Source organism: Artemia franciscana, chromosome 13, assembly GCF_032884065.1.
Source record: "Artemia franciscana chromosome 13, ASM3288406v1, whole genome shotgun sequence".
Taxonomy (NCBI): Eukaryota; Metazoa; Arthropoda; class Branchiopoda; order Anostraca; family Artemiidae; genus Artemia; species Artemia franciscana.
This window is the reverse complement of record NC_088875.1, coordinates 47,818,875-47,836,811: the sequence shown is the minus strand read 5'-3', so window position 1 is coordinate 47,836,811 and position 17,937 is coordinate 47,818,875. Positions and strand designations below refer to the sequence as shown.

The 17,937-nt window shown below is 35.9% G+C and overlaps 1 protein-coding gene across 1 annotated transcript in view; it reads left to right on the top strand.

The window, feature by feature from the left end:
• Window positions 1-17,583, top strand: part of LOC136035022 (MPN domain-containing protein-like) — a 47,576-nt gene extending 29,993 nt beyond the window's left edge. Inside the window, exons 6-9 of the mRNA XM_065716610.1 lie at window positions 528-776; window positions 7,888-8,042; window positions 10,881-10,958; window positions 17,421-17,583. Of these exons, the coding sequence (XP_065572682.1) occupies window positions 528-776; window positions 7,888-8,042; window positions 10,881-10,958; window positions 17,421-17,486 (548 nt within the window). The 3' untranslated portion in view covers window positions 17,487-17,583. The remainder of the gene's footprint in view (window positions 1-527; window positions 777-7,887; window positions 8,043-10,880; window positions 10,959-17,420) is intronic.
• Window positions 17,584-17,937: the final 354 nt, after the last annotated feature.

Below are 17,937 nucleotides of genomic sequence, written 5' to 3'. Positions count from 1 at the left end.
ACCTCTTCTCTGCCTTTCTAGTCTCAATGGTGTTTGCCTTCCCATTGCTTCAGCTGTAATCTTGAGCTCTCATTTGAGGTCGCATAAAGCTGTATAAGGAGTGCCATAACCTCTATTTATGTCATACCTGATTATGTAATAATTTGATTAATTTTTATTCAAAAACTGGAATCAGAATATATGAAATTCTATCTGCATCCTTGTGCTTAAAGCTTTTCGTAAACTACACATTACCTAGAATATAGTGTTGTCTGATATCTGAAGATTTAGAACATCACTAAGGTCCATGGTGGCTGGTGATAGAGAATACTTGAGAGTACTCTGGCCTTATGCTTATGAATTCTGGTTTCACTTAATAAGACCAACGATTTAAGTTAAAACAACCATTTATTTTTTAACAAAAAACCAGGAGATAGGAATAATCCTTTTATATTAATTTATATTGTGAAGTAAAATTGATAAATAAACTATAAAACATAGTACAAGATTATTATTTTAACAATTAATAAAAAAAACTTTTTTTCTAGCTTTATCATTGGTTAGAGCTTATCCTTGCCTTGTTTCAAACTCATCAGTGGAAGAAGCTAGAGCAGAAGAATATAGAATCAAGCAGCAAATGCAGAATGATTCCCTTCAGTTGGCTGCTTGGTATCATTCCCATCCTCTGAGCAAAGCACAGCCATCTATCCGAGACACCTTGAAGCAGCTTTCGTATGAACTAATAATGAGAGGAAACACAGATAGTAGTTATCGGCCATGTGTTGGGCTTATTTTTGGTGAGATCCCTTCTTCTTTTACTTTTAATTCGTATCTATTTAATTACTTTCTATTCTTCATCTACTTCAGTTTTGTATTGAGTAAACGTGTTATGTTATGGGTGATTCTAATAGTTTTATGTCATAAGACTATTAAGTGATGGTCATATCCTTTGTTCATCTTCGAAAAACGACCAGAATACTTTAAAAGAGTATATTATAAAACAAAATTGCATATAAACAAAGAGGCTTATCTCTATAGATTCAAATTATAAATGAAAGCTCCATAATAATCCAAACAAGAAGAAGACTCCTCCAACCAAACCTAAGTATTTATTAGTCATAGATTTTAACGTCTTTTGACAAGGGTGTATCCATAATTTTGTCAAGAGGGGGGTGTATTTTTATTTGGGAGGAGGTTTTAAAACTTTACAAAAATCATCGAAAATTAGTTTTATATGCATTTTTTTACTTTAACAGAAATTTCAAGGAGAGGGGGTGGGGTTAAACTCGGTAAACTTCCCCCTGGTTATGGCCTTGTTGGTTAGCCAGCTTGCCCCAAATTTATCGTAATTTTTTGCTTAACCGAATGTTATCTTCAAGAAAAAGTTTTTTTCTTGTCTTAATTTTTGTTTTTCTAACATTCAAATTCCTTCGGTTATTTCTTTCGCTGACCTTCAAAAAACGATCAAAGATGACCAAAAAATTCAAAATGACCAAAAGTGAAAATACTTTAAAAAGAGTCTATTATAAACAAAATAGCATATTAAAACACGAATAATATTTGTTTTTCCCTTTCTTAACATTGCAACGATCCCTGGATTTGTACAACTAGCCTGTTTCTTATAGTGGTTCTCCATGTTGTTTGAAGTGATTATTTTTTGCTGAAAATATCGCCATCAAATAGTGTAATTTTTTTTTAAATCAGGGCTTTGGCTAACTTCTGTGTAAATACTAATGAATTAGCAGTGTCCTACAAGGGTGGCCAAAGAGATCCCACACGCTTGATGGAAACATCGCAAAAGAACAAGGCTGCACAACTGCTGGGTATTGGATCGTTTAGAATTCACGGAAATGTAGGGGGGGGGGGGAACAAATATATTTTTTATTTTAGGGGTGTGGGCAATTATGTTGTTTTACAATGAAAAATGTAAAAGAAACCCCTCATTTTTCAATGAAAATAAACAAGAAAAAGAATATTTACTAGAATGTAGGGGGAGGGAGGGCAAAAAGAATCGATAGGACAAATGCTCCCTCCCCCCTCCTCTCCCCCGCTCAATTGTTGCCACTGCCTACATGAGATCATCTGGTAAACACTGCAGTCTTTCTGCATATAGGATTGTATAACAAATTTCCGCATAATAGGTTTTTACGAGGATTCACTGTGCAGACATTGTAACAAAAGTCTATTAATCAGCGACATCAATTGTAGATGATTTTTTCCTGAAATTTTTTCATGTACTTCCATGTTAAGGTTGCTATTGATGGCTCTCAAATCGTCAAAGATTTCAGACGAAAAAGAATAGGTCCAGATAAAGCTGAAGCCAGGGAAGAATTGTCGCAGGAGGTAAATGAACAGAGTTGATGGATGTTATACTACTACTAATACTACTTAAACTCACCGCAGCATCAAGACGTCTGAGGCCAACACAGCTACGAACCCTCCTCCTTCATCCTAAACTATTCAGAGCCCCCCTCTTTACATCCTCTCAGGAAGTTCCCGTTTCCGTTAAATCTTTCTTTATGATATCCTCCCACCGCCACCGTGGATGACCTGCTTTCTGTTTAGCCCTAGATGGTTGGCCAAAAAGGACAATCTTTGGTAAATCTGTTATCCTTCGTCCATAGAACGTGCCCTGGTCATCTCAAACGTTCTCTTATGATAGCCTTAGAAAGTGGGATTGAACCACACTTTTCGTACAGCCTACTGTTTGAAATACGGTCAGTCAACTGGGTACCCAGAACAATCGGTTGGCAAAGAAAGCACGTTTCTTTTTCGGAGCACTTCAGAACCACTGTTGACCACTGTCATCACTGTAGTTTCCAATATTCTAATTTTGGTTTGTACACTTATCTATCTATTCTTCCAAACTTAACATTTGGCTATTCTACTCTTAGACTTGGCTATTCTACTTTTAACATTTTCACTGCTCCGACCGTCTTTACTAATGATACTACCAAAATAAGTGAAGCTGTCCACCTGATCAGTCTTTTTGTTATCCGACGTCACATTTTCATCTTCACTTATTTCTAGCCTTAGCGAATTGATCCTCTCAACATTTACTTTCAAATCTATTCTAGCACCCTTAACTCGCAAAACCCATAAAAGTTCATTCATTTTGCTCACACTTCAACTAGGATATTTACATTATCAGCATCATCTATGTCCACAAGATCCCCCCCCCATTGGATTCCGTGGTATCCCATTACCTTTCCTGTGCTTCTTCAGACAAAACCCAATCAAAATGATCCAAATAAAGGAGGATAGAATACAGCCCTGCTTAACTGTTGATTAAATATGAAACCAGCTGCTAACCTCATTTCCCACCTTAACCGCGGCAGTGTTATTCTCGTACATAATGCTTATCACTTTAATGTATTTGTTTGGTATACCATACAGGGATAAAACCTTTTCTAAAGTTCTTCTTTCAACAGAATTGAACGCTTGCTTGTAATCTATAAAATTGAGGACCAAAGGTGTTCGATAACTCAGGTACTTCTCAATTATTAACCGAAGAATGAAATTTTGTTCAACACATCCTCTACATTTTCTAAAACTGAACTGTTCTTCTTTCTTAAAACTTCGTCTACAGCATCTGTCAGTCTAAAAAGTATCATATTAGTAAATAATTTGCTACCTACAGAGGCCAAACTAATGCCCTAATAATCACGACACTCACTCTTATCACCTTTCTTATACAGTGGTTTAATTAAGGTTTTCTCAAATCGCTAGTTACTTCCCCTTTTTCAGAAATCATATTCATAATCTTCAGTAACTTATTTCTAACCTCAGAGCCGCTATATTTAAGAAACTCATTTACCACACTATCACACCTTGAGCCTTATTATGTTTTATTCCTATTAAGGCTGTCGCTAACTCCTCTTGACTAAATAAATCTTCCTTTACATCCAAGGTATCAAAGACTTTTTCATTTTTGTCTTTATCTTTTCCTGGAACTCTATCTCGGTTTAGTACATTCTCAATATGTTCTGCCCATCTCTCTTTAACTCTTTCCTTGTCACTATTTGTGTGGCTCCATTCCTATCTTTAACTGGGACAAGTCCAGATTGACTGCTCCCTCTCAATTTATCAAAATACCAGAACAACATTTTTCTATTATGCCATCTAGCTGCCGAGGATCTTCCAGATCCTCGGCAATTTTATCCATGGCCTCCACTTTACACCTCCTTAGTTCATATTTTAATACTTTCTTCACTTTCTTTACATTCCTTTTGTTTTCATATAATATATCACTCAGGTAATTCCTGTACAAGCCCCTTCTCCTCTCTATTTCCTGAGACACCCTCAGCAACTTCACAAGTTGTTTTCCTGAAATTATTTGATCTATCTTCCACATCGTCAAATGCATTTTTCACAGAACCTAGTAAAAGCGTAACTTCCCGGTAGGTAATTACCTTTCCGAAATTTCAACTTTAAAGTAGCCCTAGACGCTACCAGATGGTTTACTGTCAGTAGCATGAATAACAGCTCTCCCATATACCCTAGTATCTTGAATTGATCTGGCTAGTCTTCAGTTTACATTAACATAATCGTTAAGGTTTGCTGTCTTACCGTCAAGTGAATGCCATGTTAACTTAGGGGCTATTTTATGACCAAACACCATATTGGTTGTTACTAGATTGTAAAACCTACAAACTTGTAACAGTCTGTAGCCATAGCTGTTTTCTTTTCCTACACCAAATTTATCTTGGCTAGGATACGATCTATCTCGTTTTCTATCCTGGGTGTTAAATTCTCCTAGTAAACACACCATGTTTCTATCTGGGACCTCGTATTTGCTCCTGTAACGGTAAGTAAAATTCACCTGAGTCACTAGTATCTCCGTCAGTCGTTTCTACATGGGCATCTAACTGATACCCTGAACTTTTAGTCATAAAATGAGCGATTAGTATTCTATTATTAATTCATTCCCAGCCTAAACAAGACTTAACAGCTTCCTTATTCATCAAGAGCCCTACTCCCTGTCTCTCTTCCCCTTCCTTCCTGCCTGAGTAAACAAATTCTATATCACCTAATTTCATGCTTCCTAACCCTGGGATATGAGTTTCTAAAACTCCTAATAAGTCTAGTTCGAATGGTCTGAATTCGTCATTCAAAATCTCAGTACGATAGTTATTTTTTAGCGTCGTAACATTCCAATTTTCAATTTCCATCTTATTTCATTGAAATAACATTGAATTAACATTGGTAATCATTGAAATTATTTTGGCCTCAGGAAAAGCAATGGTCCCGGATACCAGTACAGGACCGGGACCAACACATCTTCTGAAGTCTACACCGAAGCGCTTAAGCTGGCTTAGAACCGGGCAGCACGAAATCCCTGGGAACTCCAGTATGAATGGAGGCTTTGTGCAATCCTGGGCCCATCTGGCCGCAACAAGGTTTTCAGCACTTGGCGATGCTCTTCTATCAAGTCGAAATCCTGCATAGACTGTCTCAAGTCTATCACCTCCAACTCATTATATATTCATGCCTACAATATTAAGCTACTACGGGGTGACAACCCATAGTAGATAAATAAGCTAGGAAGAGGTTTTTCAGTCTGAAACCGACCACCAAAACAGACCAATCCCAGAAGAATTATCCATTAACCGGAATCCTGTGCGAATGTTGTGTCGTTTACTAAGCTATAATTTCTTTGAGGGATGTCACTCCCTCAAATAGAATAGAGTTGATCGCATGATCCCCAGTCTTGCAGGTACCCCGAGAGGGTCGAGGTGGCCCTTTGCAGAGGCCGTTGTCCAGAGATTTGGATCTTACGCCCTGCAATAGTTATCCTTCTATAGAGGATTCTCCGACGATGGCGGTCTGCGTCACCATGTAATTAAAAAAGGGGAAGGGGAATCCTACTTTTTTCCCAGGGACAAGGTCACCCTTGCTCCGTGCCTCCTATGGAGGTGCCCTACATATCTGTTGTGCGCTCCCCTGTCACCACCTGGGGGAGGCCCCTACTGAGCAGTAGATTCATAAACTATATATATATATATATATATATATATATATATATATATATATATATATATATATTTATATGAGGCAAAATAAACTAAGAAAACTAAAAAAAGGAACTATGTAAAAAGAAAAACAAGTGCCAATAAGTCTAAGCCTTATACTATGGCAGTTTTCTATTTAGGATATTCTCTCAGGAGCTGCCCTAGCATTTTTAGAGCGAAACGTAAATTCCCAAGAGATCTGAACACGAAGAGATATAGGCAGTCCAGAGACCAAATCGATAATCCTCACTTTTTAAACTTTTTATGGCTTTAGTGCAAAAGGACTTACTCCCCTTATCTTTACGTAATCGCTCCTGTGCTTGGTTCAAAAGGCTACTCATTTCAGGAAAACCAAACAAGCACAATGACAAGTCATTAACTAGGTATTACGGGTATATAAGGTATTAACAGGTATTTTGGATCCTCTTCAACGGTTTTGCGCCCGAATTCAAAAATATACATCTTATAAGGTCAGTATCAAAAGGTATGGGTAACTCATAAGAGTGGCAACTGACGCTAGTATCGACATTTCCTATCAACGTCGTCTAGCGTTTGGCGACTAGTTTCTCTTTTAATTTGAACACTTAGGACCTCTAACACTAAAAATTTTATTTAGAACTCGTTAGTGTGTTCTTGTGAAGCTTTGATTTTCTTTAGACATGTTTGTGTTTAGTTTAATGTACGTGTCCGTTGCTGGTTTGCGTCATTTGTTCAATTAAACAATGCCTTGTATTCGTTTGTATCTAGCGCTCTTGAAAATGCGCTCTTTTAAAGTATTGATTTCTTTAAACACGTTTATGTTTTGTTAATATACGTATCCGTTGCTTGTAGTGTTATTTGACACAAACTATGTCTTATATCCATTTATAGGCAGCGATCTTGTAATTGCGTTCTCGTTATTGCTTTCAAGTAAGCATTGGTTCATTGTAGAGTTCTGTTGAAATATATTTCTGCTGAAGTATAAAGTTCTGTTAAAATATATTTCTGTTGAAATCTAAAGTTCTGTTGGAACATATTTCTGTTGAAATATAAAGTTCTGCTGAAATATAACTACTACTACTACTAGTAATAACTCACTGCAGCACCAAGCCGCCTGAGTCCGACACAGCTACGCACGCTCTTCCTTCAACCTAATTTATTTAAGGCCTCCCTCTTTACACCCTCCCAGGAAGTTGAAGTATAAAGTTATGTTGAAATATATTTTTGTGCTGACTAAAGAGCATGGGTAACCCACAAGAGTGGAAACTGGTGCTAGTGTCGGAAAAAAAGTAGGAGAGTGACTCTAAAAGCTAATGCTACAACATGGTCAATATTTAGAATTATAAATGGCAAATGAACATGGGTAAAATCAGATTTTTTTTTTTTACTTTCAGACAATCCCCAAATATCTTTGAAAGCCAAGTATCGCGAACTGATGGTATCAAAACGACCACATGTAGATTACTACTAAAATCAGTAAAAATTATGCTAGACATAGTGATTGGGGCTTGGCAAGGTATTCATCTATTTTCTCTTCCGCTCTCCGAATTATCATCCGACAGGGCTGTTTCCAGGATTTGTGTTCGGGCGGATGGGGAGGAGGGTTCACCAAAAAAACTGTACAAAACGCAGCAAAAATTATTTATGTATATTTTTTTTACTTTTGCACGAGTCAGATTTTATTTATTTTTTTGGGGGGAGGGGTTTTTCCAACAGGACCCCCCCCCCTCCTAGCTACTGTCTTACCATCCTATAATCAACGGGTAAGTACACATTACAACTAAGTAGTGTGTATGATTAATTGTTAACTATCATTGGTGATAATAATGATGACTATGTAACTGCACCGTTGGTGGTTGTTAATCGACCTGTCGGTATTTTTCTGTAAGCATGATTCATCTTTAGCTCTTTTTTTTAGCTCCAAATGACATAAGCGTATCGTCTAGTCAGTTGCTCTGTTATTGGGTAGCTCCACCTCCAGAATCAAGACCGAGTGACCTTCCAAGGCCGTTGAGTCTCCAGTATGTTGTGGCAAAAGCTGAAACTGATCTTTTGCCTCTTGTACAGACATTGGTATGTATTTTTACTTCACTTTTAGATATGTTGCCGCCAACTCAATAACCATCTTTTTTCAGGAAATAGGCTATTGTTTCAGATGGCGAAACTGATCCCTGGTCTTGTTTTTTGCGTGCCGTAGTCAAACTAAAAACTCAAATCCAAACAATTTAAATAAAATTTCAAGCATGGGATTATTTAAGGTGATGCGGTCCCTTAAGGAATAACCCTATCTGGTCTATTGTAAACTTTGTTTAGGATTGACCGGGCAGTCCTGCCGTAACTTATATAGCTCGGATAAGAAATCAGAATAAACAACAGAAAACTAAAAACCAAGATGTATTTTCCTTAAAATCTTATGTATATTTTCTGACATTCCTTTAAGTTATGTTTAAAAGCGTAAATTGCAAAGGTTTTCAGATTCGAAACGTGGATATTGACAATCTTCAATAAGAGGTTTGCCATTTGTCATAAATCCATGTAAATGTCGTAATTGCATGTTAAACGGAATTAGTAGTCAAGAAGCGTCGTTAATCCTATACACGCATACATATCCTATACATATACATTAGTAGTCAATTAGTAGTCACAGTTAGTTACAATTAGTATTCAAGAAGCGTCGTTAATCCTACACACGCATACATATGCTATACATATGCATTAGTAGTCAATTAGTAGTCAAGTAGCGTCGTTAATCGTATACACGCATACATATCCTATGCATATACATATCCAAATCCTATACAGTGATTAGTACTAAATGGCACTAGTCCGCACCGTTCTCCTTTACGGGTGCGAAACATGGTCGGCAAAACTAAAACAAGAGAATACACTTAAGGTGTTTGAGCATACTTGTCTACGAAGAATTCTCAGAGTACAGCTACGTGACCGTATCTCCAAACGTCGAATGTGCAATATTCAGAGAGATGTTGTGCTTACTATTAAAGAACGCCGTTTGAAATGGTTGGGCCATGTATTGCGGAAACCGCCAGAGTACCTGCCTCGCCAAATACTTCTAGTTGAGCCTATTAGCTACTGGAAGAAACGCCAAGGAGGACAGAGGAAGAACTGGTGGAACCTGGCCAAGTCAGACCTTGAACCAATAGGGGGTTTCAGAAAATATGGTCACAGATGGTCAACACAGTGGCTCGCCTTTGCAGAGCAGCTGGCACAAGATCGATCAACATGGTCCAAGAAGGTCTCTAAGATCATCGATGCCGGGCGAGGTGGAAACGCCTGATTCCCGCCACAAGTACAAGTAAGTAAGTACTAAATACGAGAATAATAGCGCAGCGGTTAATGTTAGAAGTGAGGTTAGTTGGTTTGCTGTTGAATCAGCCTTATGTAGTTTTGTGTCCTATCCCAATCCATAGGGATTATTTTGACGAACTTGATCCAAAGGAAGACGGCAAGTGCTATGGGAGAACATGGAATCAAGTAGCAAGATAGAACTCGTATAGACTTAAATTATGCTGATGACTTGATTCTCCTAGATGAAACTCTTAGCAAAATGAATGAATTTTTGAAGGTGTTGGGAGTTCGGTGTGCAAGAATAGGTTTTAAAACCAATGATAAGAAGACTGAGTCACTTAGACTAGAAATAAATGGGAGTGAGAAGGTTATTTTGAGTAACGAGAAAATCCGTCAACTGGATAGCTTCCCTTACCTGGGTAATTTCAATGGCAATGCTCTAGCGTTGCCTCTAGTAAAGAGCCTTAGCTAGTAAAGAGCTAAGGCTTCAATGTATTATTTTTTTTCTCCAGAGACACTTCATATAGAAGTAGTGATTGTCAAAACTTCAGAGGGGACTCATTCGATTTGTATCTATAGGGCCACCCTGAGCATTGACCAGCCCAGGGTATTTTCCTACTAAGTACATCGGTATGGTCTCGCCAGAAAAAATAGCTGAATATTTGTAACCACTATTTAGCTTTCCATGTTCACTCATGGAGATTTCCTTGTTGAACGGACAGGGATTTTTTGCTATGTCCTTGTTGAAGAATTAAAAAAAAGACTGCCATGAAAATGTTGCCTCTCATTGAAAACCACAGACTAGTGCTCTCCCGCGTACGCTTTTTAAACACTTGGAAGAAAGCTACGTCTGTCTAGCCCTGAGCATGGAAAGTTTGTTAGAGTGGAAATTCATATTGGTGTGTAAACAAGGTTATTTAACGATATCATACAAAATACTGACGTTACCTTTAGTTATAATCTGTTTTGGAAGCAAAGCTGCTGCTAGTGGGCTTCTGTTATAGACATTTCATATTTTTTAATTTACATAGGTAACATTATACCGTCTGTGTCGCTAATTTTTTTTCTTTTTTTTTGTATCTACGATTAGGCCTCAACGACCTGCCTTTATTTAGTTTCCTTCTATTATTGGCCAATTCTTTAAGGTAGCATAGAACGACAACATAATGACAACTATTTTTCTTATAAACTTCCATTAACAGCTGCTTCAAAATGAAATGAAGAAGAAAACGAGCCATCCAAAAAAAATGAATAAAAACACTCTATAAAAAAACTTTATACAAACTATAAAAAATAGTAATAAATAATAAATATTAAAAATATATAATAAATAATATTTAAAATATAATAAATATTGAACAATAAATAATAGATAATATATACAAAAAAATTTAAATATATAAAAACAGTTAGACAGAATGAATAAAAATAAAAAACAAATCTAAAAATGGCATGCTGACTAAAATGCATTGACTGGAATTTGTTCGTGGAATTAAGCGGGAAAGTCTTAATAACCGTTGGATATTCAGGGGGAGGTCACAGATCCCTTCCCATCCTGCGTACGTTCTGATTGCTTCCACAATAATTTGCCTCTTTTTTCCTCAGGTGAACTGTTTGGAGTTTTACCTGAAGTTTGGTAGTGTCGATGCAGAAGGACGAGCTTTGCTAAAACATCGCATTCAGGTATGTTGAAATTAGACAGAAATAAAACATTTGCACAAATAACGTAATTTTAAATATCTAAAACTTAATGAAATACTCGTTTTCCAAAATAAATAATGAAATCTTTTTTCTGTCTCTATTTTGGATTTCTGCTTTTTTCTTACTTTCAATAGCTATTCGGAAAGACATGAATGGATATTTGTGGGCTATTTAAAAAAAAATTATTAGAGGTTTAGGGGGGGGGGGTTAGTAAAATTGCAATGGAAGCTCCCCTAGATGTACCCTGTCGACTGTGTTTTGATTGACTGCACTTTTTTAAAACAAATTAAAATGAAAAATATTCCCATATTTTTGTCGAACTGGACTACTGCCAAATGAATTAAGGTTACTTTTCTTTAGATTCTTCTTTTTAGATTTTCCTTATCTTAAGTTAAGATATAAACCCTGTTCGTTGAACCGTTATTCTTTCTATATTTTCAAAAGAGATATACCTACATCGTCGTTTTTCACTCTCAAAGTAAGCAAATTATGACCGATTGTTGAGTGGCTAATCGGTTCTGTCAGATCTTACGGAGCGACATTCTTGAGTGTGTTCCGTATAATTAACAAGTACCGTTATTCTTTTTAGATTTTTCTTTTCTTAAATAAAAAATTTCTCCATTGAATATTGAACCTTCACAAGAGAAGTTAAAAATTGTCAAAAAGTATTTCGGCTACTCAATTACATACTTTTTCAGTAGCTAATTTGAGAATCATAAGCGAACTTGAGTGTCAGAAGCGAACTTGTGAATCTGAAGCGAGTCTTGTTGTGGCAACCCTGTGTGTCAATATTTAGCTTTGTTTGTGTACTAAATTAGTATGGGACGAAAGGAAGTTTTAGCATTTATGTTTTGCTCAGTTTGTTGCCCAGTTTGTACCGAATATTTGAGCGCTTTTAATCGCATAGGAAAGGTGCATTTCTAACCTAAAAGGCTTGAACTTTTGCCTGTGTGTGGTGTTGTCAGATTAGTTCGCCAGGCTAATTTGGGGCGCTCCAAAAATGTTCAAAATTTGAATGGATAAACATAAGATTGGGAATTTACTGGATGTGTGTATGATTGTGATTAGTGCATCTAAGCATGCGTTTTTGGGTTTAGGTTGGTTTAAAATAAAATTAAAGGAATGAGTTTGACTAGCTTTTACTAAAAACTGCTTAAACACTTTCGTGGTTCTAGAAACGTAACCTAAGCAACATTAAACCTGCAAAAAAACTTTAAACTCTCCCCAACAGGGGAGACTATCGTTGACCATTCGTTGTAGAATAAGTTATGAAATTCGTTAGATGGGATATTAAAAGTAGTTGTAATTTAAGTGAATTTAAAGGCTGTTGAAAACGGATTGTTTTCTAAATATGATTTAATGATCAAGTAACAGGATAGATAATTGACAGAATAAAATGTTATTAAATCATTAATGTTAGTATTTTATGTTGACTGATGTTTTTTTTTTAAAGAAGGGCTTCGGTATTAAGTGAGCGGTAGTAGGGTGGGTGATTTTGTAGTTATGTTTTGTCATCTAAACCCCTTCTGAGGCTAATGTTAGTACTTATATTTTTTTATATTTGTGGACTTGTTTGATTATTCTTTCCTCCATATCATACTATGGCTTTTGGAGGGAAGTGTTTTTCTTATTATTTTATTAATAGTTGATATTAGATAATTATATAAAAAATAAAATATTATAAAAGTAGTAGAACATCTTCTTGGAAACCTTTCTCTGTTGTGTTTTTTTCGTCTAAATATTTTCGAAGTGCCCTCTTTAATAGGAGAAAGTGATTGGAGGGCAACCAGCCCCCCTCCCATTATTTCCCCAAATATATCCAATCAAAATTTCGAGATAGTTATTTTGTTCAGCATAGTTGAAAGGTTCAGTAATTGGGTCTTTGAGGATGACACGCCCCCCCCCCACAGCCTTCAGGGCAAGGGATATAAGTTATGCTCCGGAGGCATATAAGGTTTTTATTCAAAGGGTGGTCGTATAAATTTTGAAGGGAGCTCATTGGATGGGAAATCAGAAGTTTTATTGCCCTTTTTAAGAGTCAAAGTGATCGGACAACTAGCTCCCCACTTACGTCTTATTTTGGCCAAGTGTATACGATCAAAATTTTGAGATAGCCATTTGTTCGGAAAATAGTTTCAAGATCACATAACAAGGTCTTCGGGCTTGACACGACCCCGAACAAGGTTTTAACATAACAAGGCTTTTTATGGAAGCGGTCGTGTGAAGTTTAGAGAAGGCTCATTTGACTGAAAATGCGAAGTTCTAGTTCCCTTTTAAGAGTCAAAAGTGATGGAGGGTAACTGGTCCTCCCCTGACACCCTCTTGTCCCCAAAGGCATCTGGTTGAAATTTTGAGAGAGCCGTTTTGTTCACAATGATCCAACGATTATATAACAATGCCTTCAGAGTGGACACTAACTCCCCCTCCCCCGAGCTTAGGAACAAGGGTTGTAATTTCTGCCTGGGGCATATAAGGTTTTCTATGAAACCGTTGGTCGCATAAACTTCGGATGTGATTGGGCTCATTTGATTGGAAGTTGGAAGTTGTATTGGCCTTTTTAAGATTCAAAAGCGAATGGAGGGCAACCAGCCCCTTCGAAGCCTATCATTTCCCAAAGACATTTGACCATAACTTTGAGAGAACTATTTTGTTCTGTAGTGTTGAAAGGTTCGGTAATGTCAACCTCCCCCCAGTCTTCAGGGCAAGGGTTGTAAGTTAGACGATTTTTGCGCATTGTTTAGGTATAGTACATGTTATTGAGAAAGGTACACATGTTTGAACTTTACTCTCCAAAAAAACGAAGGATATTCAAGTGAGCTTTTCAGAGAATATTGAGGAGTGTGTTGAACTAAATCAAAACACGTTATGTATATATGGATTTTCAGAAGGGAGTCAGGAATGACTTAGTATATTAATTTGGAACTTTCAGGAAATGATAAGGGACAGGATCCAAAAATCAAAGATACATGCTACCAATAACACTAAAACTGCCACCACCACTACTACCTCACTACTTCATTTACAATATTCAGGGGAAATTTGAACTAAATCAGAAGACGCTATGTGGAATTACATTTCCAAAAAAGCGCATCCCATGAATTGATTTGGGTATTAAGTTGGAACTTTCAGAGAATGCTTAAAGGGGAAGATTATCTGACCAAAAGGCAATATGTGCATCTGCTATTACTATTAATACTACTGCTAGTATTACCAACACTACTAAAAAAAAATTCAGCGTCTGTTGAAGGGGATGTTGAAGAAACCAAAGGTGTTATGTGCAAAGTGCTACTAATGGTACTACAACTATTGCTGCTACACAAACGAAGAGTATCAAGGGGAAGCTTTCAAGAAATGTTTAGGCGGATGTTGAACTAAATCGAAACGAACTATGAGCGTGTAGATTTTCAAAAAGGTAACAAAGCAATATCTCAAGAACGGCTTACATTATTAATTTAGACCTTTAAGGGTAAGTTATGGTGGATTTTGAACTAGCCAGAATGCACTATGTCTAAACTTTTAATACTAACATTACAGTTACTGTAACTAATAGCACTAATGGTATTAAGGTGAAACTTCTATAGAACGTTCATTGGGAGTTTTAATTAAACAAAAAAATACTATATGCATACAGGTTTTCAAAAGGGCATATAAGCAACATCATAAGCACCGCCGCTCTATAATAGCTATAAATATCGTTAAAACTTTTAAAGGAGCTAATTCGATTGGACATTAAATTTCTAGAGCCCTTTTTAAGAGTCAAAAGAGATTAGTGGGCAAGCTCCTCCCAATTCAATACGTTTTCAAAACAAATCCAGTCAAAATATTGAGACAGCCATTTTGTTCAGCATAGTAACGGTCAAGTAACTAACGTTTCTAGGGATATTGGGTATGTCAGCCCCTCATGATTACGCAATTGGTCCATTATGCTTTAAAGCTAATGTTGTTTAAAGCTAAATCGAAAGGCACTGTGTGTATGGTAGCCAATACGACAACCCAGCAATATATTGCGAACTAATCGGGGTGTTAAGTTGAAACTTTCGGGGCTACTACTCTTACTACTTCTGCTCATACAATTTTAAGAAATTGAAAGATTGCAAGTGTATCCAGGTTGAGCATAAATACAATTTCTTGGGAATCATACTAAGTTTTCAGGTCAACTTGAGGAAGTATTAAATTAAACAATACTAGCTGTGTCCAGATTAAAAATCGTTGAAAAATTTTCCTCAACATGCAAATAGTAAGCCAAATTATGGATTCTTATAGAAAAAATCGAAAAGATTAGAATATTATTTTTTCAACGAAAGAGACTATGTGAATAAAAAAACGAACGGAAATTAATTAAAAAAATTCTACAAAACAATTTTTCCAAAGAAAAGGAATGAGCTCCATTAAACCAAAAATGAGCAGAAATATTCAAATAATCTTCCAAGCGCAAAACTACCGCAAACTATCAAGAAATAAATAAACCCAAATCGAGCAGAAATTACAATAAATAACCGAGTCAAACTCGAAACGAGTAAAAGCTAACATCATTAGGGTTGATAAACCTCATGCCTTCTCAAGAACAGAACATAATTTGCACTGTACTGATAATAAAATACATTATAATTCTTTTCACTTTTTTGACTTTAATAAATAAAAAATGATTAAAAATTTAAGGAATAAAAATCAATATCAAACAGTTCGTGGTAACGAACTGTAATAAGGAGCGAGCCGGCTCAATAGTAACCGAAACTCTAAAAGATGGAATTTTGATACCAATAGTTACATCAAAAGAAACACATTTTAATGCTGATTTTAAATATATAAGTTTCATCAAGATCAGTTATACCCATCAAAAGTTATGAGCCTGAGAAAATTTGCCTCATTTCAGAAAATAGGGGGAAACACCCCCTAAAAGCCATACAATCTTAACGAAAATCACACCATCAGATTCAGCGTATCAGAGAAACCTATTGTAGAAGTTTCAAGCTTCTATCTACAAAAATGGGAAATTTCGCATTTTTTGCTAGAAGACAGATCACGGATGCGTGTTTATTTGTTTGTTTTTTTGTTTTGTTTTTTTTTCCCAGGAGTGATCGTATCGACTGAGTGGTCTTAGAATGTCGCGAGAGGGCTCATTTTAAGGAAATTAAAAGTTCTAGTGGCCTTTTTGAGTGACCGAAAAATTGGAGGGCACCTAGGCCCCCTCCCACGTTCATTTTTTCCCAAAAGTCACCGGATCAAAATTTTGAGATAGCCATTTTATTCACCATAGTCGAAAAACCTAATAACTATTTCCTTAGGGACGACTTACTCCCCCGCAGTCCCCGTGGGAGGGGCTGCAAGTTACAAACTTTGACCTGTGTTTACTTATAGTAATGGCTACTGGGAAGTGTACAGACGTTTTCAGGGGGATTTTTTTTGTTTAGGGGGGAGATTTGAGGGGGGTTACGTGGGAGGATATTTCCATGGAGAAACTTGTCATGGGGGAAGAGAATTTCAATGAAAGGGGCGCAGGGTTTTCTAGCATTATTTGAAAAAACAATGAAAAAATAAATATGAAAAGTTTTTTCTACTGAAAGTAAGGAGCAGCATTAAAACTTAAAACGAACCAAAATTATTAAGCATATGAGGGGTTTACCTTCTCGTTATACCTCACTCTTTACGCTAAAGTATTTTCAGTAATTTCAACTATTTATTCTATGACCTTTGTGATTCAGAGGTCATTCTTAAGGAATTGGGACAAAATTTAAGCTTTAGGGTAAAGAGCGAGGTATCGACGAGGGTTGAACCCCCTTATACACGCAATAAAAACATAGAATATAAAAGTTCGTTGCGTAAATTAATTCGTAAGTTACGTATATTTTTTACCAATGAAAACGTTTGTAAAAAATTAAAAGTTCTAGTTGCTTTTTTAAGTTATCAAAAAATTGGAGGGCAACTAGGCCTCTTCCCTCGCTCCTTTTTTCTCAAAATCTTCCGATTAATTGCAATTAATTAATATGAAAATTTCGTTTTAATTATTTGTGTTCGGAGAGCCAAGATCAAAACATGCATTAATTCAAAAACGTCCAGGGATTAAATATAAAAAAAACAAGTTTTTTAAATGAAAGTAAGGAGCAACATTAAAACTTAAAACGAACATAAATTACTAAGTATATGAAAGGGGCTTTTCCTCCTCAACGCCCCGCTCTTTACGCTAAAGTTTCTTACTGTTTTAAAAATAGAGTTAAGAGAAAGAGTCAAACTTTAGCGTAAAGGGACATCAAATGTGACATCAAAAAGATAAGTGACGGTAGCATCTTTTAACTATGTCTGGACTTAGCAAAGTTTTTATTTTGTTTTTGTGTCCCATTTTTTTAAATCATTTTTCTTTTACATTTTATATTTTTTTACAGTATTTTTGCCTTTTGTGCACAAATTGAGTTACCTTGCAAATTTCACCTTTTATAACTTTTTCAGACATTTGTCGATGTGCTATTTGATGGTAGAAGCAATGAGTTTCAACGACTTTTTCAACGTATGTAGATTATTTGTATTGCCGTTTAATTAATATTTTCTTATTATTTGTAGTCCTTTTTCCAATTTTGTATGTATTTAGCAGTAAACATTTCGGCCATAAAAATGAACTTCGTATTCTATGATTCATATTTACATAGGTACTAATGCTATTATTATTAATGATTTTTTTTTTTTTTTTTTTTTTTTTTTTTTTTTTTTTTTTTTTTTTTTTTTTTTTATTGAAGACAAATACTGTGTCTGGGATGTTAGAGTAAATACTCAGTAATACTTGTGAGTACCAAGACATTCTTAGCTACTGAAATTTACGGTATAATTTAGACAATGTCTGTTTATGTAAGACCAGATTGAACAAAATAAATGACAAACAAACGACAGACCTACCATATTTCCCTATTGTCTCCAAGTTGTGTTTGATTGAGACTTACCATAATCCAAGTAAACTGTTCGTCCTCATAAT